Raw genomic sequence first — 26,180 nt, forward strand, 5'->3', positions numbered from 1 at the left:
ATCAAACGGTCTGGGACGCATGAGTAAGCATGCTTTCTTTGCACCTTTCTGACAAAGAGCTTTTGTTTTTGGCGAGTCATGGAAAAGGGGCAGTGTTATGCTCGTGTGCGACTTGTCGGCACTTTAAATTTCACCTTTTGATTTTTCCTTCCTGGTTTTTATCTTTTCTTGCTTTGCCTGTGCACATATACGTGCATCCCAATATAATAAACTTCAGTTGGAAGAATGCACTGTGTCCTCATTTTCTCGCTTGTTGTCTGGTTTTTGCACTGCACAACATTATGATTGGCTTGTTCGATTCGCCCAACAAGCAATGTTGCTCACTTTTTAATTGTCAATAACCTGAATATCGACGACTTCTCTGTCACAATCTGCTAAAAATATGTTACACGGGACAGATGCTACACATGAACCTACGCTGATCCCTTTTCTCTGAATGCAAACAAGATTATCATGGCACACGAACATCGAGCACAGGTAAAGCTCATGCAACATCATAAAATTGTGGCCCTCTCATTGAGTGGCACTCTCAAAGGCAAGAACACCATTCTACTCTACACAGTTTCTAACGATTAAAAACAACTCTGCATGGGGAACCGAGCAAAATAAATCTTCAACATATATAGAAAATGCATTGCCACTGTCGTTTAGGCCTATTAAGAACTACTATGTAACCTTACTATACTTCGTAACAAGAATAGGATCATCCACAACAAGTGCATTTGTATGCTTTAATAAAAATTTGCTCACATTTTGTGCTTACGTTTCCCGTTCACTACCAATACACCTAAATGACATGTCGACCCAACAGGTTTTTACACTGTAAAAAACACAGACGGCGCAGCTCACTTTGAGGAACTGACAGCTTTTGAGAGTTTGTGAAGCCCCAGATCCTTGCACAGTATATCGCCTTAGCTTTAAACTTGTTCAGCTGTGTCTTCACTTGGGCAAAGTTCTTGTCAAATGCTTGTGATGCTTTTTCACAAAAGCCTATGTTGCCTGACCAAGAATATCTTTGGGTCATAGAAGGTTCGATGCCGAGCAAAAAGGTGGTGGATTAATGAACTTTGGAGCAGTTCGAGCAAGCTGCACTGGATTGCGTGAAGCAAGGCACAGATACAAGAAATTTCAGAAAAATGATGCATTGGAACATCACTGTAAGCTGCCTACCAATAGCGATATTACACGAACTTGCCCAGCTGTGCCTATTTTTTATATTTTAATGTCACGTACCTTTGGACGCCGCAGACACACTCTTAGTCTTCGACGGCGCCTCCCATGGTGAAGGAACAATCTCGTGGCGTGAGAAAAACAGTTCTATAGCCTGCTGAGACTGTTCCTCGTAGAGGGCATCGCTCCTGCATGAGTGGAACAGATCAATATTTCAAGCCTTGTTCCAAAAAAAATTGCCACTCAGAAGTATTAGCAGATGTACGTATAATATACCCCACCTCCAGGTGCGAATCAAATCTGCCAGTAACAAAATTCAGAAGCCTTTGCTCTATTATGCAAATGGGGAAAAGCTAAGCTTGGAATGTGCCTGCCTGATGTACAGTAAAAGCCCGTTAATTTGGAATTCACAGGACCTCAAAAAACTGTCTGAATGAACCAAATTTCAAATTATCAAAAGTGTACACAAAACAATAAAATGTATGTTATGTAAGGACACTCATTTTCTTGAATACCTAATTTCTGTACTGTGCAAAAATGCAATTGAAAAGCCATATTTTTCACCACTTACGGCTTTGTTTGCAAAAAGACCATGGTTAAACACCTTCCCAGCTTAAGTAATGCAAACTAATCAGAAAAGTTGTTACCACTGTTACTTTACAGTTTGTACAATCGCAATGCAAACTGCACCATCTCGTTTTGGTAGTCTGCAAATGCCATTTTCTTTTCCTTTGTGCTGCACATTTGAGGCACTTCATGCTACGATAATTGTATGAATTAACTGGGTCGCCTTGCAGCCAGATATGAACGAATTATTGAGGGTCGGCACCCATAAACAATAGATATGCTTGTCAGAAACAGAGAATGTGCCCGAATCATCTGGTTTTCCGAACTAGCAGGTGTGAAATCGACAAACCTTTACTGCACTATTTTTACTTTTTCTTATTCATGTGTTCAGCAGAGCAACACTTTAGTTGCTCTGCTGAATAAATACATATGTATAAAAATATGTATACAAATACATGAATACATATAAATACTACTTAAATGGTCCTCCGAGAGAAAATCTCGCAATGCACAACAATTACGATGCACTCTGAATGAAATCCACAGCGCCAGCAAGTTCGCATTAGCTTGAAACAGGGCCCACGCACCGTGCATAGTCCTGCGGCTATTGTTTTTCGAATTCACCACACCACATAGTCATTGTCCCAACACGTGAGACCCACTCCATGTGCCCTCCAGGCTCCACGTAACACACTCAAAAAGGGGGCGACAGATGCATAGCCTAGCCCCAATGAATCGCACACAAAGGATACAATTAATAATGAACTCCTTTCACAAACGCTACCTTATTTAATCTACAAAAGTATTCTTACAGAACACGTCTAATAAACATAGTTGGTGAATTAGACTTGGAGGCAAGTTTGTATAGCACCAATCACAACGAAAACAAAAAAAGCCCAATATAACAACTAAGACATTTTCACATCACTGAAAATATTAGTCTCTTCGAATCACTTAAGGGGAGATGCTACTCGAAGACTTTTTTTTAAATATTCACCCTAGAGCAATGAAACTTGTGCTGTATATGAAACTTTTTATGCCGATTTCAGATAAATATTTAGTTTTCTTGCAAGTTGCATACTTTTAGCTCTGCAACATGACAAAGTGAAAACCTTAATCCTTTTGCCCCCCCCCCCCCTCTTTTCATCCCTAAACGTCATAATTTTTTATCATTTATAGTTCATAATGTTTCAAATAAAGTGTAAAATGCAAATAACTGATTAGGAAACACATACAAAATATGTAATAGGCGTGAAAAATAATAGACGTAAAAAGTTCATATTTCACCTACCCTAGTGAAGGTTTACATACAATTTTTGTTATACAATAAAATATTAAAATTTAAGATAGGTAATTGCATTTTTCATATTTTGGAAAAAATTTGGGCAAAATTTCATACAGATCCGAGCACTAGAAGTGCCTGAAAAAGGAGGGGCACATTGAAAAAAATGGCAAATTTGTGTTTTGAGCAAAACTAGTTTTAATGTTAAAATTGAGTTTTTATTTATGATAGATATCATTAAATTTGATGAAAGTTGCACACCAGAAAGAACAATCCTTCTTTTAGTGGTCAGTGCCACTACAACAAGACATGAAAGAAGACATGAAAAATTATTCTGAGGTTCTTGTGAAGAACTAAAAATATGTATATTTATTGCAAATTTCATGGAACCAATAATCTTAGAAGCACTCCCTATTTCAGTTGATGATGGAAAAATAATGGCATCATGTTGTTGAGCATCCTGGAAAAGCTTGTTCAGTGAATGTTTTTGTAGCAAATGAACAAAATACTGGTTGAATAAAACTGTATATCATGAAATAACAATATAAATATACCTACGTGGTTATCAGCAGATATGGTAGACAAACGCTGTGACGTACAATGCTAGTGACTTACAGAGTCCCAAGTACCTTTCCCTAAGTTGACTTCAAGAATAAAAAAGGTTCTTTTTCTTCATGACTGATTAGACTGCTGGGCGTAATGTGACGACATTCAGCAAGTCTCAGAAAGCCAATCTCCTCCGCTACTCATCTCCCATCTCCGAGCTGAAACTACAAAATTTAAAAAACTTCGTTTTCTTTTTGCAGCAATAATTTATGTGGCTTGGGCATTCTGTCTATTCTCCAAAAACCCCTTATTGAGTCCTCTATAATGTAGTGCATTAAAAAAATCTCACAGAGTACCTTACGCAAACGCCTAAAACAACTCGAAGGCGAGATCCATTTTGTTTTTAGTGGGGTAGCAATTATATGGACATTGCCGACTGGTTTTCGCCATTGCCAGAAGTGTATCCATAAATTTTTAAAGGGACTGTCTACCACTCGGAAAAATTTTGTCCGATTGTGGCGCAAATGAAAAGATCCTTCATCACATCGGCGGCAACGAGCATGCTTTCGGGCTAGAAACAAGAAATTATAATTTTTACTTGATGTTAAAAGTCAATAAAAAGTGACCACTAGCGTCGCCCAACAGCGAATATGGTCAATATTGACAATCTATTGGTAGGACAAGAAATCCTCGCAGGTAAACTTATTTTGCTTAAAAACAAACACATTTAACTTGAAACTGTATTTCATGCATTTGAGGCAGCTTTAGGCGGCGCCAGAGACGAATTTTTGCTTTTTTTTTCCTCATGTGCTCAAATAGGCGCCTAGTGGCCCTGCCAGCAGTGTGTTCGCTTGTCTGCATGTCTGCCTGCAAACAGCAGAGAAACACGACCACGGCGTCCGCCGCCACTCATGAGAACAACAGAAAAGTGTGTGCCTAAAACAACCACTAAGATATTTGTTTTATTAATAACCAAACTTGATGAAGCCTTCGAAAACCACACCCCATTTCAATTTTCGACTTTCAGTGTTGTGGGCATTCATCTCCCCGATGGAAAGAGACATAATGGTGACAGAAAAATTCTGATTTAAAAATTTCTACGCACTTTCCAGAGAAACCGCTGCAAGGTTAGACACTTCACATGATACGGTCTTTATTGCGACACAAAACAAGATGGCAATGAAGGACGGTAGACAGGTCCTTTAAAAATTTGGTGGGGGCACGCAAACATAACGCTATTGTGCGCTATATCTTCCATGTGCCCCCCCCCCCCCCTCGGGCTACGCCACTGGCTGTCATGTTTTGTGTAATGTCCCAATCGATAACATTCCTCAGCACACAGTTTTTACATGCGACGCGGGTAAAAACTTGCAAGCGGGGGCGATGAAAGCGGCTAAAGCAGAGCTGACCTATCTCCTTTCCACTGAGGGCAGATGCAATAACATCACCCCCCCTTCCAGGCCTAACATCGATTGTTACTCAAGCAGAGAGGAACGCGCCGCCCGTGTCCAAGGGACAGGAAGGATCGAGCTAGGAACGCGAAAGGGGGGAGGGGAGGTCTGAGCTTTGATTTTAGAGGTGTGATCGCTGGCGCACACGCTATTTACGACTGGTATACCCTTCTACCTTGTACTCTCAACGCGAACAGACTGTGCAAAAAGTGTTTCGCTTTCAAGGCAACCACATCATCTTCGCGCCGTCTCGGAGGTCCATTCGTATGTGCCAATCATGCTGTGCAGTGGAATCACACTGGTCTAGAGCAGCAGAGCATGTGCCTCTCGACACTGTTGTTAGCTGCGGCTTTTATCTCGCGTTAGCTACAAGGTTCCATTGATGCTTGCATTACACCACAAGGGCCCAACACGCAGTACGACCATGTTGGATAAAATTACCCCGTCTATCTTTACACATTTCTGAAGAAAATGCCAGCTGGAGTAGCCAGCTGGGCACACTAGACAAGTCTGATTCCATCTGCATGTGCATCGGCGTGCAAGCGATGTTTCGGGGGTCTCTAGCCACCCAAGTCGCAGATATTGAACACCACGCGTGCAGCAAGTTATTGCGAGTGCGCGTACCTTGGAAATGGCAACCCCCCCTAGCGCTTCTCACAGATGACGTCAAGCCTTATTATTTGGTGTAACAATACAATTTGTTGGTACCGCACTCACTCTTAAGAGCTTAATTAAGTGAAATCAACAAATTGTGATCCAATATCATGTAGCTCAAAAGAATACAAGCTAATGAACACTAGTTGCCGAAGCTTTCGTGCTATCAGTATCTAAACACAAAGCAGATGTTAGTAGCACAGAAAGTTAACTAACAGTCTAATTATGCCTTGAGATAGTGTGCGCCAGCTACTTCAAGCGACGCAGCAGTTTCCCCTCCACACCTCCCTTCAAAACGAAGCAATAAACACGATGTCATGATGTTAATTTTTTTTTGTAACCGTCAGCTATTTACCCTGGAAAGAGATAGGCGGACGTGTAACAAGACATAGGCGCTTCCAAGGCCTTCCGACACCACAGACGCAGGCGATGGCCTCACTATAGCTGCAGGTATTAAAATTGAATTGCTACTGCTACAACCAGGAAGCATGCCTTTATAAATGAGATGACATTTAAAAAGACAGCACACGAGAATTTTCCATTCAGAGCCTAGTAACCTTGAGTACGAAAGGGCAAGGTCATTTAGGGGCTTTTACCACCACAGCGATTATAAACGCGGATCTGCTGATGGAAGGAATTATGAAAAAGCTCTTTTGTATGGTGCTCCATGCATAAAGTATATTGAGGAAAGGTGTCAACGCCTTTCCACCATTTACGTGTTTTTCTGAGGATGCGAAGCTTGGAAAATTAGATCACGATGTCCAAACATAGACGTGACTGACACTTTGGTGGTGCGCGTGCACAATTTAGTGACAATTTCTATATTTTATGCCGCGCAACTCTTCAAACGAACTATCAGCAGCGTTCCTGGAATGGACGATGTCCGGCGATGAATCACCGCCACAGTTTCACGCTACCGATTGGATTAGACACCACGAGGCCCTCCAGAGAGCTTGTTTCGCCATTAAACAGACTTGCACAATAGAGTTGCGTCGGCACCAAACATAGCATCGTCGATTTTAGGACCCACTCGCGACCCCAGTTTATTCAGCGGTATTAAATAAGTGTGCGATTGTGACTTGGTAGCCACGAGAACAAGGTGCCTATGTATTGACATGCTGGCATGGCTACTGCCAATGACAGACACTCCCAAATCCGACGTTGGCACAGCTTGGCGTAATTTCGTTGATATCATCAGGATAGCACAGTAAATCTGGTTTGGTGCACTTTGTCGCAAGAGAGGAATCAATGCAAAGATATCCAAATGACTCCACCTCTATACTTCTAAGGTAGTAAATTAACACAGTCTCCAAGTGTGTTTTCACTTGGTTCCGAGACTCATCTGCCTCTCTTTTAATTTGCAGAAACACTTGACGGTACTCGCTCAGAGTCAGACGCAGCTCCTTAAGCACTCTTGATTTTAAATCCTAGTGTGCCATTACCCCAGCTTCAGATTGATTGGCAATGAACAAGCGCATCTTGTCACTTAAGAATGGTGAAAGGATCGTGCCCTGCACTTCCTCGGGTCACCAACCCTAGTTGCGGCAGCTTTTCTGGTGCTCCAGGTGCTCGACCGGACCACCCCTGTCATTGTCTGAAGTCAGCCACGTCGACTGTCCCTGCTGCTCTGCTGTCGTTTACTGATGCGCAGCGCTCTTGCACTACCCAACTCCCGGCTGACCAGCAGGCTCGTGATGAATTCCCATGCTCCTTCTCCCAGCCCACCAACAGGTCCCAAAACATTATGTCTTGACGCTACCTCTCGCAGTGCACCAGCAGGTCCAAAAAGGGGCGAGGGTCTTGTCAGCTTCGCCGGACCTCTATACGGCATTTAATAAACTTGTCCATCTATATGTGTTTTTTTCTTTAACCATTTTGCTTTTCTGTAGTTTTTGTACTGCTCTAGGTTCGACGTGATATATTTTTCTAGTGATCTGTCCGGAATGTACATGGGTCACGTCTTCTGTAATCTTAAACGCATTGCTGATCGTGGTATGTTAACTTTTGATGTTGTATACCACCTGTAATGCATTATTTTATTTTTGTTTTCCCCCAACAATAATGCCTTTAGGGTGCTTTAAGTATCTGAATATATATATTTATAGGGCGACGGCCTAAGGTATTCGTTGAGCCAAATGCGTCGATCAGGTGAATAAAGCGGTACAATAACTTGTGTGACATACTTCACTATATCGCAGTAATTTGTGACATTACACGATGATGTAATTGCGTGGCATCGTCACTTGGTCATAAGACTGGTGAGTCCCAGCGGTAATGCAACACCACGTGAAGTGAAGGGAGCTCGAGAAAGGGGCTAGGAATTCTTAATGTGCCTATCTCACATTGTGAGTAGATATGTCCTAAAATAAGTCTCATCCGCAATTGTACAACTTATTGCATTAGCAAGTGTACTGCAGGTTTCTACCTTCAAATGTTATTGTAACACGTTGCTTTTTAACGCCATTGCGTCAAAGAGCTCACTTTGCAGAATTCCGACGTTGGTGTCCTTCGTTGCGAGTGAAAAATCATCATCTTGTCTCTGACCAAAAAATTGAAAAACGTGCAAATAAAGTATATAATAACAATTTTGGGGTGCGAGTAAGCATCAAACCCAGGCCGTTTGTGTGGCAAGTAAGTGCTTTACCACAGAGCCATGATATTTGTTGAAACTGCTTTGAGAAATAAAAAAAAACGTATGTATGTCATGTAATAGGAGTCTTCTTCGTGCATAATATTGTCACGTGCTTGCTCAAGAAAGACGATGGCAGTTGTGCATGTGCCACGAAGGACTACAAAATGGACGAAAAAGAAGAACTCGCTTGCGCGATCTAGTTAAAAGATCAACCGGCTTCTGGTGTCTCAATCTCTGTGGCAAGACCTCTGTTTTGACGTCGTGACAGGTGTGTGAAGTGGTCGTACCAAAACGGTAACCGGCAGCTAATTAACTCGATAAATACGGTTTTATACGCACGACGTGCACGACTTCGGGTGAATGCTTTGGTGCTTAGAACTACATTTAGTGTCGGGAAGAACTTCGTAATTCACGTCGTTCAAGCGTCGTGTGATGCTGTATGGGCCAAAGTACCGTCTTAGCAGTTTTTCACAGTCCACGTCAACGTATCGGAATCCAGACCCAGACTTTGTCGCCTGGTGTGAAGCTAATAAACTTGTGTCGGGTGTCGTAGCATTGTGCATCATGATGCTGCTGATGACGGATGCGCACGCGTGCGAGCTGTCTGGCTTCTTCGGTGCGCTGAGTGAATTCTTCAGCGTCTACATGGATGTCGTCACACTCATGCGGCAACATGGCCTCCAACGTTGTCGTGACTTCACGACCATAGATCAGACTAAATGGTGTCGTTCCAGTGGTTTCTTGTCGAGCAGTGTTATAGGCAAAGGTCACGTACGGCAATATCTGATCCTAGTTTTTATGTTCCGTGTCAACGTACATACTGATCATGTCTGTGAGGGTCCTATTGAGGCACTCCGTCAGTCTTATTGTCTGCGGATGGTATGCAGTTGTTCTCCGGTGAGCTGTACCGCTGAGTCTGAGAACCGACTCCCAAATCTCTGCGGTGAAGGCAGGCCCTCTGTCTGTGATCACTGTTGTCGGAGCGCCATGCCGAAGGACGATGTTTGCGATGAAGAACTGAGCTGCTTTTGCTGCTGTGCCGCACTGCACAGCTTTAGTCTCTGCATAACGGGAGAGGTAATCGGTGGCCACAATAATCCATCTGTTCCCTGTTGTGGGAGTTCGAAAGGGACCCAGGAAATCTATTCCAATTTTGGTGAACAGCTTTTCTGGTGCTTCCACTGGATGTAAAAGACCGGCTTCCTTGCTGGGAGGGGCTTTGCGTCTTTGGCAGTCTGTGCAAGTTCACATGTGATGGTTAACAGCAGCAGGTAACTTTGGCCAGTAGTACTTGCATTGTAGTCGGCAAAATGTTCGGGTGTAGCCTAGATGACCAGAAGTTGCTTCATCATGGCACGCTTTCATAATTTCATATCGAAGAGAGGCAGGCACGATGAGCAAGTGCGGGTTACCGGTTGGTGAAAAGTTTTTGTTATAGAGAACATCATCTCGCAAGCTAAAAGATGGCAGTCGTCTCGCAAATAGCCCCGGCACGTCTTTATGTCGTCCTTCTAGATATTCAATGAGTGGTAACAGCTCAGGGTCACTGCGCTGCTCTCTTGCAATAGTGGCCGTGTTGACAACTCCCAAGAATGCTGCGTCGATGTTTTCGTCATTACGAGGGACAGTTTCCACTGGCGACCGTGAGAGACAGTCGGTGTGCCTCTTCCCAAATTTATAGACGATGGTCATGTCGAACTCTTGAAGCCTTAGGCTCCAGCGCGCCAAACGGCCAGATGGATCTTTAAGGTTGGTGAGCCAGCACAAAGAGTGATGGTCGCTAACAACCTTGAAGCAGCGGCCTTACAAATACGGACAAAATTTGATGACTGCCCACACCACGGCAAGACATTCCTTTTCGGTGGTCGAGTAGTTCTCCTCCGTGTGAGAGAGAGTTCTGCTGGGGTAGGCTATTACTCTTTCACAGCCGTCTTGTCACTGCACCAGAACGGCACCCAGACCTACATTGCTGGCGTCAATGTGAAGTACTTTAGAAGCTTCCTGGTCGAAGTGCTCAAGGACTGGAGGTGTTTGCAGGCGTTGTCGTAGTTGATTGAATGCCATTTGCTCCTGTTCACACCCAAAAGAAGGGGACGTCCTCACGTGTGAGTTGTGCCAACGGCGCCGCAACAGAGGAAAAGTCCTCGATGAATCGCCGGTACAGGCGCACAACCCTAAGAAGCATCTCACAGCCTTTTTGTCACATGGTGCAGGAAATTGCGCTACGGCGTCTATTTTGGCCGGGTCAGGTCGAACACCCTCGTGACTGACGACGTGGTCTAGGAAGCTGAGTTCGTTGAAACAAAAATGACATTTTTCCGGTCTTGAAGTGAAGCCGGCCGAGCGTATGGCTTGTAGGACGGTTAATAGACGGCCGAGATGTTCCTCGAATGATGCTGAGAATACAACAACACCATCCAGATAGACCAAGCATGTTTGCCACTTCAAGCCTGATAGTACAGTGTCCATGAGACGCTGAAAAGCGGCTGGCGCTGAGCACAACCCAAAAGGAAGCACCTTAAATTCGTAAAGGCCATTGAGCGTCACAAAGGCCGTTTTTTCACAATCTCTCTTGTCGACCTCTATCTGCCAGTAGTCGCTTATGAGGTCCATTGAAGACAAATAGCGCGCATGACACAGCCGATCGAGTGAATCGTCTATGCGAGGCAGTGGATAGACTTCTTTCTTCGTGACTTGGTTCAACTTGCGATAATCAATACAGAAGCGCAAGCTGCCGTCTTTTTTCTTGACCAAAACAATGGGGAACACTCAAGGACTTTTCGAAGGCTGTATGACGTCATCCACGAGTATCTCCTGTACTTGCTTCTGAATCTCCTTGTGTTCATTCGGAGCCAGACTGTAGGGGTTGCGTCAAATCGGTAACATGTTGTCTTCAGTAATGATGCAGTGCTTGGTCAATGGTATTTTGCTGGACCTTTGACGTACACGAAAAGCAGTCTTTGAATTGGTGTATAAGTTCAAGCAGGCGCTTCCCATCAGGCGGCGGTAGCGTGGAGCAGATATCCACCGACAAAGTTGTCGAGGCAGGGCCAGTCTCGTCGTCTGGTTGCAAAGCAAAGCAATCCTCGGCTTGGTCTATATTGTCGTAGTAGGCGATTGCGGTACCCTTCTGGATTTGACAGCGCTCGTTCGTGAAGTTTGTGAGGAGCACTTCTGCCTGTCCACCAGTAAGCGCCAGGATGCCTCTCGCGATGGAAATGCCTCGCGTTAGCAAACGAGCGACTGTGTGCTCCGCTGTCACATCTTTATACAAGGCCACCTACTGGACACAGATACAAGGCAGCAGGATCTCGATGGTTGCGTCATATCGTCAGCTATTCGCAAACGGCCGCTAGCTCGTCGCTGCTGTTGTCGACATACAGATGTGCGCAAAACGTCACCATACGTTGAGGGATGTTGATTACAGCGCCATGATCTCGAAGAAAACCCATGCCCAAAATTAGCTCTTTACAGCAGTCTGACAACAGGACGAAAGTGGCCATGAAGCTAGAATACCCGATGCGAAGTCGAGTGGTGCACTTACCCGTGGGAGTCATCAGCTGACCACCAGCACTCCTTACGTGTGGCCCTGTCCACGGTGTCTTGACCTTCTAAGGTGGTCAACGAGCTCTTGTCACATGATTAAGAAGTCGGTGCCAGTGTCGACCAGTGCTGTAACGTGATGTCCGTCAATGAGAACGCCAAGATCAGCACGTACAACTTTATCAGTATTAGGAATCACTGTCGTGTTTGTCGTCATTGTCGTCGTATCTCCTTGCGATGATAGGGGAAACTTTTCGGTGTCTCGATGGTTGGCAACCTTGCCCCCGGAGGTCGCAGCAGTTAGTTTCCCCGGCACGGGCTAGGAGAACGGCCTCTGGTGACGTCCGTGTAGCTCTGAGAGAAGTTACGATGACGCGCACGAGATGGAGATCGCCAGCGACGCGGTGTAGTTGCTTGGCCAGTCGACAGTTGATCGGCATCGCGAGCGTGATGGTCTTCAAAGTGGAAAGAAGCAGGATGAGAAAAGTTCTCGAACCCAGAATCGCCATGACGGCAATAGTGGTCAATGTGCCTGGTTCTCCGCAGCGGAAGCAAATAGGCCGACGGTCGGCCATGCGCCATAAGTGAGTTCGGCGAACTGCTGGTCGTATCATGGAAGCCCGTTGCCACCAAGGTACGGCAGCGGGTCGTGCCTGGAAGGGCGTCGCCTCGAATGACAATGGAGGATGACAGACCGCATCAGCGTAGCTTGCTGGATGTGGCTCAGGACTTAGCGCGGGTGGTGTTAACGGCTTGCCTCAACAGCTGACGGGCGATTTCGGCAACAGATGCGACAAGCGGTCGGGTAGGAGTAACTAAGAGGGCCCGAAGTTCCTCACGCAGTATTTCGGCATGAGGAACTTCGGCGGTCAAGTGTCGGTATCGTTGTTGCAGTGCGCGCTTGATGACAGTCACCTCTCTTACGAACTCATCTACTGTTTAGGTGGATTTCGTACAAGGCCCGCAAACACTGGTTGCTTAACACCCTGCATTAGATGACGCACCTTCTCCGCCTCAGGCATGTCAGGGTCAGCTCGTCGAAACAGACGGATCATACCCTCTGCGTACATGGCGGCTGTTTCGTTGGGGTTTTGCACGCGAGCCTCAATCAGTTGCTGTGACCGATCTCATCGGTCCGAGTTCAAAAATTTGGCATGGAGCTTTCGACGGAAATCTTCCCAAGACTAGAAAGCAGCCTCGTGCCTTTCGTACCACGTGCGAGCACTATCTTTCAGTGCGAAATATGCACGGCTAACTTTGTGCTGTTCGTTCCAGTGGTTAGATACAGCGAACTGTTCGAACTGTTCGAGCCAGTCCTCAACATCCTCGTACTCTTCCCCACGGAAAACTTCAGGAGTGCAAGGATGTTCAACAGTCACCTGCAAGGGAATAGCGGTCTGCGATGGAAGGGTAACCCTGGATGTGGTAGGAGCTGCTATGCTGGCCAGAGGCGGAACAGGTGCGGACTCCGGACTTAGGACTAGTAGGTGCGACTGAATCGGTGCACCGGAGTCGTGACGAGGGGCTGAGTCTCTGGGCTAGGTGAACGGGTTCAAGCAAGACTGTTCTGCATCAGGTTGTAGGCTCCAGCACCTCCACCAGTGTCACGACGTCGAAACAGAGGTCTTGCCGCAAAGATTGAGACACCAGAAGCAGGTCGACCTTTTGATTAGGATGCGCAAGCGAGTTCTTCTTTTTCGTCCATTTCGTAGTCCTTCGTCACATATGCACAACTGCCATCGTCTTTCTTGAGTAAGCACGTGACAATATATTGCGTGGCAGAAGCGTAGAATCGCACCAGGCATCAAAATACGTGAATTGAGCTACGAGTGGGTGTTTTAAAGGCCAATTCATCTCATTATGCTCAGGCATTTCATCATCAGCTGCAAAAGCATCAACAAAGCGAGCAGCTGCATGTGTTCACATGCTGCCTAACGATTGTGTAGTGAGTCCTTGGCCGATTCGCAAAGGGAGGAATTTTGGCGTAGGGTAACTATAACTGTGCTTGCAGTATGCATTCAAATAAACTTTGAAACAGCTAATGTTGCGCGCATAGTCGATCGTGTCCTTACAGCATAGTTGAGGCATGCACTGAGAACCAAATCAGGCTAGCAGTTCAGAAGGCTAGGCGCACAAGGCTGGATATTCTATGGTGATCTGGGCTTGAAGATGAAGCTAGAGCGTGCTTTCTCTTTCTCTCTCTTTTTTAATTTTTGCGCGATTAACTTTTATCGTAACGTCTGACGGGCTCTGTCCCGTATGCTGTTAATAACTGTACCGTTCCTGTGGCCTTTATTGGAAATATGCGGCTGTGGACAGTCTCACCTATACTCGTCAAGACCAGACCCGCGTAATCTAAACTGTGGCCCCGTGAAGTGTACCGATGTCAGTTCAAACATCTACCCTCGCTTTCGCAAAAGCAAAGGTTTCATAGGAAATGCGGTGGAGGGATACTGTGCCAGATTTCTTTATTTCTTTTTTAAGTGCTGCATTGCGGAAACATTTTTCTTCACTTGCTCCCTTTGTGCCATAGCTTGTGCATGAACATTTACCTTCTTTTAAGTTCATGTACATTACTTCTTATGCAAATTGGACAACAACCAACAGCTCAGCAGCATTGAAAAAAATCGCACTTTTGTCACCCAGTGGCCTTTACACATACTCCAAGAGTGGGCAGCAGAAGTCGGCTTTAGTGGCTGGTTCAAAAATGCAACAAAACAACGATGGGCAGATTGTGCATTGCGTTGCTGCTTAGTTTTGACTGTTTTGCAATTTATATTTTGTTATCCTATAAGGTACTGGCAACAGAAGTTGTGTTATTAGTTTGTAGGAATCATTAAAAAAATATTTGATGCAGCCAAAGCCAGTTTTTGAATTTATTGGCGGTGTTTTTACCATGTTTGCAAATATCTTCGTTTGTTGACACCTGTATACCATCTGTAAAATGAAATTTCTGTCGGAAAGTTCTTTAGGCATTTTTGATTTGTAAAACCACATGAAATTATATTTTGCTGACTGTATTTTTTGTACATATTTGTTCGGTTGCGAAGAGATTAAAAGAGCACGCACAAATTTTAGAAAATTTTGCATTGCTCTAAATAAAGGTTTACAAACACGTGCTCCGCGGCAAGCACATTGGTATGTTCGTCCCATGTTTAATTTTTGTTCTCACAATAAGCATATGCGTGAGCTACACAGAAACGATTGGTCTAAAGCATTGTTTTCCTGAGGCACACAATGTGACCACCATGTGTTGAAGTGTATACCATGAAATAAAAACAGTATCGCACAATCGGCATCCAGAATTTACTCATTTTGAAGATCGCGGCATCGGCATGTTGTTGGGTGCAACCCTGACCCAAAATCTTGAAATTTGAGAAAGGTTTTCTTTTCAATGTTAGCGTTTGCTAACAATGTATTCATACTAGCCTCCTGCTTCCCCCCCCCCCCCCCATTCCACTTTTACCTCTTCCCTGACCCTTGCAAAACTAAATGAGCTTGAAACTCCTGCTATGCATAGAAAACTAGTGTCTAGAACAGTAACAGGAGTATCGCGGTGCCTCAGAACGCACTGAATATCTTTTTAATGCTGCTACCTTAAACATTAACACTTTCTGTTTAGACATCGAAGTCGGGATTTCAGATATATGTGTCAACACAGTCTCGCATAAATCCAAGCTACATGGATACAAGAACTCGCGGCGTCTTACTAGCAAGTACTACATCTGTCGTCTCATACACGTTGCACGTCTACTCAGCCCATTCCTCCAATGGGTGTGTGCCAGGGGCGTAGCCAGGAGGTGGCACACCAGGCACATGCGCATTGCGTGGGCTGTTAGTCACGAACTAATGATTGTGTTGGCTTTAAGTTTGTGTCCACAAGCATCGCCGGCAACGTATTCATAACAATTCGGTGCTGTTTCTGAGCACCGCACTCATTTTCTGAGAGCTGTAGGCTTAGCAAGTGCTGATATTGACAGAGCATGAGCTAGAAGATCTGCAATAGCGCGAGTGGCACGGGCTTGGTGTGCAACCCTTTGGCTACGCCACTGGCGGATGGAAATCCATGTGGTCAGGCACACACATGGGGACGGACACCCGTGGAGGAGGGTGGGGATGGCACAGACTGCGATTAGGTCACCTCAGCGAGAGAAGTAAGCTTTAGCAAAGACTGGTGCGGCACATCTACGATGTAAGAAAGAAGGTTTCGACGAACAGGCTGGTTGAACACGGAGAAGCAACTGGCCACGAAATAGATTGTAAGAGATAAAATTAAAAAAAATAAAGGGAAATGCACTAAACTTGCGGGCTATGTCTTGACTCTCTGACAATTCAGACAACGGCTCACATTCTTGAACGTAATGACAGCAACGTCCCCTATATGTACACACCTACGTCCTATTTGAAAGTATACATAAAAGGACTTGTAGCGAGAGAGGAAGACGGGACGGCGGCCAACGTGGTCGTGTCGTTCTCTCGCCACTTTATTCCACGCCTGAAGCGGAGCCGCGTGGCTTTCCACGTCCGACACACCAAGTGCGCTAGCTTGTTCTAATCCTTGCGCAGCTCGAGCTAGCATCTGCTGCGCGAGAGGCGCGGCGCGGTAATTCAGAAATGATGATGGTGATGGTGGCACTACAGGGCTCCCCCCCTAGCGCTTTGCGTGATTTGAAGGAACATGAAAAAAGAAAGAGAGCGACAAATGCTATATACATGAACGACAATCCATAAAGTGTTCATTTGGCAAGTCCAGGTTGTCAACGTTTATAGGCCATCGGTAAGCAGTTTGTCTCCGGTGGGCGACTCTGGGAGAAGCGCAAGGGACGAAGAAGGAAGTGCCGGGTCGCTTTGGTTGCTGACAAGCGGGTCTCACGATGACCTGGTCGGACAGGCCGAGAGTGGACCGTGTGTCGCGAGGTCATGCTGCTAACGTCGGCAGAGGGTCGGCAGTGCGGGTTTTGACATTGGGGTAGACGCAACACAGACCTCAAAGTCGAGCGGCGTCTGACGTGCCGGCATAGATAGACGTGCCGACGCACGCTGGAAGGTGTACTAACAATGTCGCCAAGTGTACGGTGGGTAGTCGGGTACACGACTAGTGGTGGGACATTGCGTCGGATAGGCAGAGTATGCGCTAGCGCCGTCCTCAGGGCTCTGACTGCAACTCGTGGCTGCGTAGCAGAGCGGCTCAAAAGCTGCCACAATGTGTAACGCCAAGCACGTTGTCGTCGCCGACGTAGGGTAATTAATGGGTGGTAGACACGTATGAGGTATGAGCGTCGTCGCGGTTGTGACACACGAGCTGGCCTTGTGAACACACGTCTGGTTGTTGCCGTCCGGAGGCAAAGGCTCTGGGAAATGGTGGTGGTGGAACCCAGTCAGCGTGGGCTCGCCCGGAGTATTGGACGGGACACCTGTGCTCGTGTAATGACCTCCGGTAGTCCGCGCACGAGGGTTGGCGTGCAGGTCTGCATAATTGATGGCTGCCTCTAGCCAACACCCCCTAGATTGCTCCACCGCAGGCGTGGTATGCCTGGTGAGCCCTGTCTGAAGCGGACCAAGCACGTCGTTCTCAAGCGCGTCAGTCATAGTCGTAGCGTCTTGGAAGCTTGGCCGTGGTTGATGGCTGGTGGCTTTAACTTCAGCTGCGGGAAACTGCGAGGACGATGGTGGTCGTTGCTGGCAGGACGTGCAGAGCGTTGAGGCTGGTCGACAGTCGCCTTCCAACATCGGGGAGGGTGAAGGTTCCGCGACCGAGAGGTGAATAGTGGGCGTGACAATGCCCATAGTCGTGGTAGCCACCAGGGCGTTCGGTGATGTTGCCGTCATAGAACTTGACGTGTCAGCCGTGTTGTGAGCCATGGAGGTCGGCCAAGACGAGCCGGCGGTAAGCATGCCTGCAGTGTCGTCGGCCGAGGACGATGAAAACACAAACCTCATGGTTGACTGGTTGCATTCAGCCCAAATGTCGAGAACCTTGGCGGATGGGCAGTCGGGCGCAGGACACGCGTCGCTAGTGGCCAGACGAGAGGTTAAGTCTCGTTTATCGGACGTTGTTGAAGGCGGAAGCTTCGAGGTCGGGAAGTCAACAACGGGCGAAAGGTCACCTGTGCCAGGCTCCGAGGCGGGCGGCAAGGTGGTCGTCATGGAGTCTGGTGGGGCCACGGTTGGTAGCACACGTAGCGACGCAGTGACAGCCCGAAAGTCGCGGGTCCCTGGAAGCGGTCGGTACGTGAGGCCGTTGCGGGCGAGCACCGCAGTGCAGAGGGCATCGTAAGGCTGCGAGCTGGTGCTTGAAGTGGCAGCGAGATGACGCAACTCTACCAGAAGGGCGTCATGAAGAATGGCGTGCATCAGCGGCTAGTCCGTGACGCCATTCAACGCAAGAACGGCATCGAGCTGCATGAACCATACCTTGGGGTAGGTCGATTGGGACGGCGGCACTGGCGGGCAGAGTTGCGGGAACATGGCAGCGGGCCGCTCCACGAAGGGCGTGTCCTCCGGGTCACCAATGTAGCGAGAGAGGAAGACGGGACGGCGGCCAACGTGGTCGTGTCGTTCTCTCACCACTTTATTCCACGCCTGAAGCGGAGCCGCGTGGCTTTCCACGTCCGACACACCAAGTGCGCTAGCTTGTTCTAATCCTCGCGCAGCTCGAGCTAGCATCTGCTGCGCAAGAGGCGCGGCGCGGTGATTCAGAAATGATGATGGTGATGGTGGCACTACAGACTGTTTGCACATTCATTTTTCATTGAGAACGAGGCTCCCGTGCAGAAAATGAAATGTTTTGCTTTCATGTGAGCATTCATAATTGGTGCTCATTTTAACCTCATAGACTTGAAACAACAACCACAACAACACAGAAAGAGAGAGGTGACAGTGTCACAGCCAGCGGCCGTGACAGTGCCTTCACGTACGTAGCGCACTGGGGCACGCTGCCGGTAACTTTTGCTGCGACTTTCCGGATTGTGTAGTCTGTAGAAGCACGCACACATGAAGCCAGAGAAAAACAAAGCTGTTCAAAAATAAATACACTGCGAAGTCACGGTAGAAACAATGCATCCAACTGCCAGCTTTCCCTCACCAGAACTAGGCGAGATGACGTGATACAACCTTGCACGTCCCAGCACTTGCAGTGCCCGTGACTGCAGTGGTGCGTCTCACGCCCAATATTATTTTTTAGACCAGCATTTTGTATTTATGTGAGATCAAATTCAAAAGAATAGTTGCTGGTGTCGCTTCTTATATTTTTAGCCTCAACGTGTGACCGTCATTAGGAGAGTTGATAAGCGTCGTATAAAGCACAGCGGCGAAATGAACGAAAATACACGCGTGCAAGTGCTCGATGAGCACTTCTGAGCACCTGTCTTTGCTAGGCTATTCCGAGAACCGCACACCACACTTTTCTTTTGAACACAGTTACCGTCCTTTCTTTTTCTAAATGTTGCCATCAAGTTATAAAAATATCACCACAAGGGTTCAGCAATGAATGTGACAGCAACAAATTGGAATGTTACACAAAGTAAGAATAGCAGCTAACTCGTTTGGATTCGATATCCCGTAACTCTACAAAACGCCATACCAGGGAGAGATGCTTTTTTCGCACAGCCTCTTCACATTGAGAGTGCAGCACATGAAAGGGTTTGCGAGCCATTCGCACTGATCTGAAAACAGCCGAGATGACGCATGCGCCATCGACCACACCCCCAGAATCAATATTCACAGCTTTTGTTCGAACGATCACAGCCCTGACGATACCAAAGTTTCGATGAAACGGAAAACACAATGTTGCAGTCACGTTCTCCAGCAAGGCATAGAGTTGTCTAAAATTTATAGGGAACTCTATGCGAACTATGTATCACATTCATTGCTTGATTCTTTCACACCGTTATTAACATCCCAGAAAGTGAATCAGATGAGAACGATGACAGCAGTTCGCTTAGGCCAGCAAGAGAACATGAACGTCGCATATAACAGCAGCTAACGAAAAGACCAAGGACGTCTTCAGAGCAGTTTGGGCACAACAATGACCTTCGGAGGAGGATAGGGCAGTACTTCCACCCCTGTTTAGAGGACTCTTGTTGCCACATCCCATTGTCGACTGGACATGACCACACAGCCGTCACTGTTGCCTGTAGCAGCAAGTGAAGTGTCACTCTGCTAAGCACGTGGATACAATTCTCAGCAGAGAGGCAGGAAACTGGTGAGAGCATTGTGCAATGTGGTAACAAACAAACAATCCCAATAGGCCGAGGTCTCCTGAACTTCTTTTTAGTGACTTTTCTTTACGGAGAGCACAAAACATTGACGATTTTTATGAACCCACTGAGTCAATTGCGGAACTGCTTCAGATGACTGAGTGACTTTGCACTCTGCACAGGTTAGCACTTGCATAGCAAAAAAGCAGAAAGAAAAATGTGCCGCTAGGTATGTGGCTCAACTTGGTATAAGAAACATCAACATGAGAAGCATGGAGCATCGGCAACAGACTCCAGAAGGTGGAGCTTCGGCCTAACCACTCAGTGGAGTTGTGAAGGAGGGATCTCGAGCAGGGCAAGTTGTTTTGCCTAGGCTGAGGTGCTAATGCAAGTTATAAGAGAAACCCCTTCAGGGCCCTTTATATGAATACAGAAAAAAAAAAGAAGCACAAGCAGGTTACCTTGCAGGTTGTAGAAGACTAGGCTCCTGTTCTTCCTCTATGTTTGCCGGCCACAGACCGGCCATCTGCTCAATAGACCACCGGAACGACCGGCGCTGCACATGAAATAGATGTGATAATAATAAACTGCATTAGAAATGCAAACCTAAAATGATGTTCCCCATCATGCTTTCTCAACCTTATACTCTCTTAACAGAAAATGTCGGCTCCACCAACAGCCATCGCAGTTTCTTCCACAAAGAATTTGCCTAAGTCATATGGCACTTACTCATCCTAATTACCTCAGGCAATTAACCCTTTGTACACAATTGTGTGCATCATTTCCCTTAAAATATGGCTGGTAGCATTCAGTAGACCACTTAGTAAGCATTCGTTAACATTGGTAACCATCTACAAGCATTTGCAGTCTAGTAACAATTGTTAATAGATAATCAAAAGGCTTCCTTTTTACTACTTCATAAAGACACCATCTAAAGGCATCCTTCTAACTATTGTATAAAGACTTTATTGTGTAAACTGTCCGAAGAATCATCTCTTACTATTTTACTTAGATTATATTATGTAAACCGCCTAAAGGCCTCCTTTTAATTACTGCGTAAAGACTACATTACTCACACCGCCTAAAGACTGTGTTGTGTAGACCATCTAAAGGCCTGCTACTTACCGACATATAGACTATTGTAAATACATGCACCAAGGCTTCATTTGTAAGTACTATATTAAATGTTTGTACTACCTACAGCAAAAGTTTACGGGACGCAAAATGTTCAATAAGGCTTAATCCCCGTTTTGCCTGGGAATGTAATTTCAAAATAAATGTTTCATACTGCATTTGTAATTACGACCTATGCAACCACCAGCTTTATTACAAGTACTAAGCACTGATATAGCCAAAATTCCCATTTGTTGTGCATCAAACATCCCGCATACTTTTGCTGTTGATAGTACCTTAAAACATTATTGGGCTTTGGCTAAGTATCAGAAGTCATCAAATATATAACCTTTCCAGCTCGCCCTGCCCCAATAAAGTATGGCATGCATTTAGCGCATGCACACGCACGCACACACACACACACACACACACACACACACACACCAAAATAACTTTAACATATACGATAAGACATACGATTTTGGACATACTCACGAGTACCTACACAGGTGTAATAATAATGCATCTATGCAGGCGCTCTTTGGTACGTGCTGCTGCTTTTATATGCAAAAGACACCGGCACCGGAGCATCCCAATGTATTGGTGTGCCAACACGAATAAGTGCCTGCGCTATATAGTGCTAGTGCCGTACGTACGACTCGAGAAGCGGATGGCGTACCACTCCTCCCTTCTTCAGTTTTCTCAAATCCCTATGCTCAGCAGTGCTGGCTACCACAACCACTTTTCTATCCAAACAAAGTGTTCATCCAAAACATAATTAACTCTCACAGTGGCTACTTTGTTGACCATAAGCTGCACAGTCTCAAAAAGTCAAAATTAGGTGACACCTACCATCAATCTCATGGGGCAAACTCACAATGCTTCGCTTCAGTTTGCTGTTCTTGTCACTAATTAACAACTTAGCATGTTCAGCATCCCAAACTATTCTCGAACACTTCTAGTGTAAAACATTTTTCTGAATACGCACTCTGGGTCATAAACCGAATTGGACATCTTTACAGGACTACAGCCATACATTTTTTCTAGGCACTGAGTGTGTGATGTGCATGCTCATTAACTACACAGATCAGTGAAGTGTCAAATAATTTTGCCTTTTGCCAGATAGTAACGGACAACTTTCGATCAGCATTTCTAACGATGCTGTTAGCACTAGTGTACTCAAGATTATTATTATTATTCTTGATAATGAAGAGCAACAAAAATATGGTTCTAACACCCGTGTACCTACTGCTTTTAGATTGCCTCAATCCTAGCATTTTTTCATATTCGTTTCTTTTTTTTTCTTTACGAGAGACTCGGAGAAAAAGCTAGAATGACTTTCTGCGGAGGGGCCGTGCTGTGCTGTGGAAATTCACACTCCCTCTCTCTCTTTCTCTCTCCAAAGAGACAGGGCGTGATGCAGCATTATAAAAGCCATGCGCTGGCATGCTGAAATGGGTATGTGTAGTCAGGCCTTAAAGGGAAACTCCAACACTTTTTTAAAAAATCGAGGTTATAGTGTTATGATACTTAATTTCGTGAGGAGAACTCGAAAATCAAGTCAAAATATGCATAAACTAAGTCAAATAACTTTATTTTGCTGAAAGCAAGTAACACTGCGGCCACCATAGCGAATCTCGCCCCCGCCTGTGATTGGTCGAGGCTTAATGACATCACGCGCGGGACGGTGAGGACAGCGGACTGCACTCGCCGGCAGGCAATGCCGAGTTTATCTGCTGAAATCGGGTAGTTGCTGTTATTATGACGAACTGCGGAAGTCATAATGAGTTCGCTGTACATCTGTACTTGTTTAAGCCGGTCCCCGCTGTAAGAGCAACGACCCAAGGCAATGCCAGCACCCATGATGCTGCACAGGAAAGCGAGTCCCAACCAGCCACCCCATCACCCACGTTGGAAACAAACTGCTACGTATAAGATGCATGTCAGAGCTTAATTTCGCTGTAGTAAACTGATACAAATTGTATGTTCAACCGTAATTAGTTAGTCCGATGAGGAACAGCAGCATCAGCACTCGCTTTTACCCGCGTAATAATTGGCACGGTCCGCGCTATGCATGGGCATCCTGCGGTAACATAAGCTGGTAGTTTATTTCACTGCTCAGAGTGCAGCATTAATGATGCAGTCATTGTCACCCTTCACAGCAGGCAAGAAGCATGCGATCAATTGTGTGCTACCACCAGGAAAAAAAAATCATAGCATATCCACGTAGTGAATGATGAGTGGGGCGAAGCGCTAGAGGCTTTCATCGCTAAACCGTAAACCATCCACGAATATCGCCCATTACATCATCGAAGACGTGACAAATACTGTATATATTTAGACACGAAACTTTATCATGCACAAGTGATAGCACTTGAGAAGCACTTGAGAGATTTACAGCGGGGGCTGCCACATGGTGTTTGAGAAATGGCACGCCCATTTTCTGAGCTAGGCTCCTTACACGCAACGAGTAGGGCTGCCTCAAAGAAGGATGGTTGTCGAAGAATGCTGAACAGGAGAGATCATTAATTGTAGAGTGTGCAGGGTGTTCCTCATCATAGTTTACTTTCAAAAAATATACAAAAGCTGTGTAAGATCTCTACAGGTGGAGCAACCACTCGTTCAATTCAGCGTGGAGGCTTTCTACAGGGCTCGTGCGAAAAGCACCTGCAGAAAGACGAATTGCGAGATGGTGAAGGGCGTCTAGCATCTTCAGGGCAGTTGGTGTGGCAAACTGATAGACAACAGCCCAGCAGTCTAGGCGAGTGCGAATGAGGCTTTTATACAGATAGAGTAGACACTTCCTGTCACTACTCCACGTGGTGCGTGACAACACTTTCAGAACATTCATAGTTTTAAACACTTCTTTTTTGTATATTTTATGTGGGGTATGACAGTTAGTTTTGCGTCTAATATGAGGCCTAGAAATTTATGCACGGTCTTTACTGACAGAGGCTGACTATAAAGATCAATCTCAGGATCTGGATGAACGCCCCTCTTTCAGGAGAATAGGACGCAAGTGCTCTTTTGTGGGTTCAATTTAAAACCATTTTTGTATACCCATTGTAAGACCTTGTTTACACTCAGCTGTATTTGTCGTTCACACATGGAAAGGTTGGATTCAAAACCAACCTGTACATTGTCGACATGTCTGCAATAACACATATTACGAGGAATGTATAGGTGCAAGGAAATCATTTTCACAATAAAAAGTGTGCAACTCAGTATATCACCTTGTGGCACTCCTGTTCCTTGGACAAGCGTTCGGGATAAAACAGCGCCTACTCGAACACGAAATGTACGATTGGACAGGTAACTTTCAATTATAGTCAACATTTTTCCCCGAACACCTAAATGTGACAGGTTTCTGATGATGCCGTAGCGCCACGCAGTGTCATAGGCCCTTTCCATATCGAGGAACACAGAGAGAAAAATTGGTTATGAATGAAAACGTCCCAAATTTGTGCCTCGTTATGGACAAGGTGGTCAGTAGTGGATTTAGCTTCTCTAAACCCGCACTGGTGAAGGTCAAGTAGATTACTTGTCTCAAGGAAGTGCATGAATAGCCTGTTTATCATGTTTTCAAAAATCTTGCAGAGAGCTAGTTAAGGTGATGGGCCTGTAGCTTGACACAGAGGACGAGTCCTTGCCCCGTTTTAGGGTAGGAATAACGATGGCTTCTTTCCAGGCTGAGGGAATTTCGCTCGAAAACCACACAGCATTCAATATACAGGGAGAAAAGGGCTTTTCGCGTTTCGGATGGCAGATGTTTTAACATTTCATATACTACTCGGTCAGAACCTGGGGAGTTCAGCTAAAGAAAAAGATTCATTGCATGCCTCGTGTTTCGTGAATTTGCGCTCTATTTTCTGTTTTCCATAACTCGCGGGCGTGGTACGGTTTCATCCGTACTACATGGACTACTTCTGGACGTGGACGTCTTCGGTTTGAACTGGTATCCGAGCTTTGAGGAACTACCTGGTAATTCACGTCACTGAGGCAGCGCACAACTTCGTAAGGGCCAAAGTAGCATTGCAATAGCTTCTCCAAAAGCCCACGAAGTCGAACTGGTGTCCACACCCATACATAGTCACCTGGTTAATAGTGAACGTTCCTTTGGCCTTGGTTGTAACGGCGAGCGTCAATATCTTGCTGCGTGCGAATGCGGTTCCGTGCAAGCTGGCGGGCTTTGTCGGCTTTCTCAATGAATTCGTCAACACTGTCATTTCCACTGGTGTCCTGGTCTACGGGGAGCATAGACTCTAACGTTGTTGTGACGCTACGGCCATAAACATGCTCGAGTGGTGTTAGGTCTGTGGTCTCTTGCACAGCGGTATTATAAACAAACGTGACGTACGGCAAAATTTCATCACATGCTTTGTGCTCAACATCAACATACATAGATGGCATGTCGGTCAGTGTTTTGTTTAACTGCTCCGTCAAATCGTTCCTTTGAGGATGATAAACTGCTGTTTTCCGGTGGTTGGTGTGCGTCAGCTTGGTGACTTGTTGCAAAAACTCTGCCGTAAATGCTGCTCCGCGATCAGTTATGAGAACAGCAGGTGCACCATGACGCAAAACAATGTCATGGACGAAGAATCTGGCGACTTCAACTGCAGTTCCACTAGGCACAACTTTGGTTTCTGCATAGCGAGTCAGATGGTCGGTTGCGATGATTATCCACTTATTTTCTGAAGATCACATAGGGAATAGACCAACAAGATCCATTCCTACTTGCTGAAACGGTGCTCGAGGTGGATCTAAAGGTTGTAAAAAGCCGGCGGCTTTTGCAGGTGGAACTTCACGCCTCTGACAGTCACAGCTCTACGGACATAGCGCTGAACGGACTAATACAGCTGTGGCCAGTAGTACTTTTGTCGGATGCGCACTAATGTACTAGCAAAGACTAAGTGACCCGCAGAAGGATCGTTGTGGCACGCCTGCAAAACTTCATCACGCAGTGCCGTTGGAATGGCGAGGAGAAAAATTTCTTAGCTGCCCTCAAGATTTCTCTTGTAGAGAAC

General features: G+C 45.9%; 1 protein-coding gene across 2 annotated transcripts in view; it reads right to left on the reverse strand.

Moving 5' to 3' along the window:
- LOC119180657 (protein aurora borealis) overlaps nt 1–26,180 on the reverse strand; it is a 221,392-nt gene that overhangs the window by 149,086 nt on the left and 46,126 nt on the right. For both annotated transcript variants that reach the window (XM_037431768.2, XM_075882950.1), the window contains exons 3-4: nt 20,505–20,599; nt 1,234–1,358 (exon numbers count right to left, since the gene is read on the reverse strand). In XM_037431768.2, coding sequence (XP_037287665.2) covers nt 1,234–1,358; nt 20,505–20,599 — 220 coding nt within the window. The remainder of the gene's footprint in view (nt 1–1,233; nt 1,359–20,504; nt 20,600–26,180) is intronic.

This window comes from Rhipicephalus microplus, unplaced genomic scaffold (assembly GCF_043290135.1).
Source record: "Rhipicephalus microplus isolate Deutch F79 unplaced genomic scaffold, USDA_Rmic scaffold_14, whole genome shotgun sequence".
Lineage (NCBI taxonomy): Eukaryota > Metazoa > Arthropoda > Arachnida > Ixodida > Ixodidae > Rhipicephalus > Rhipicephalus microplus.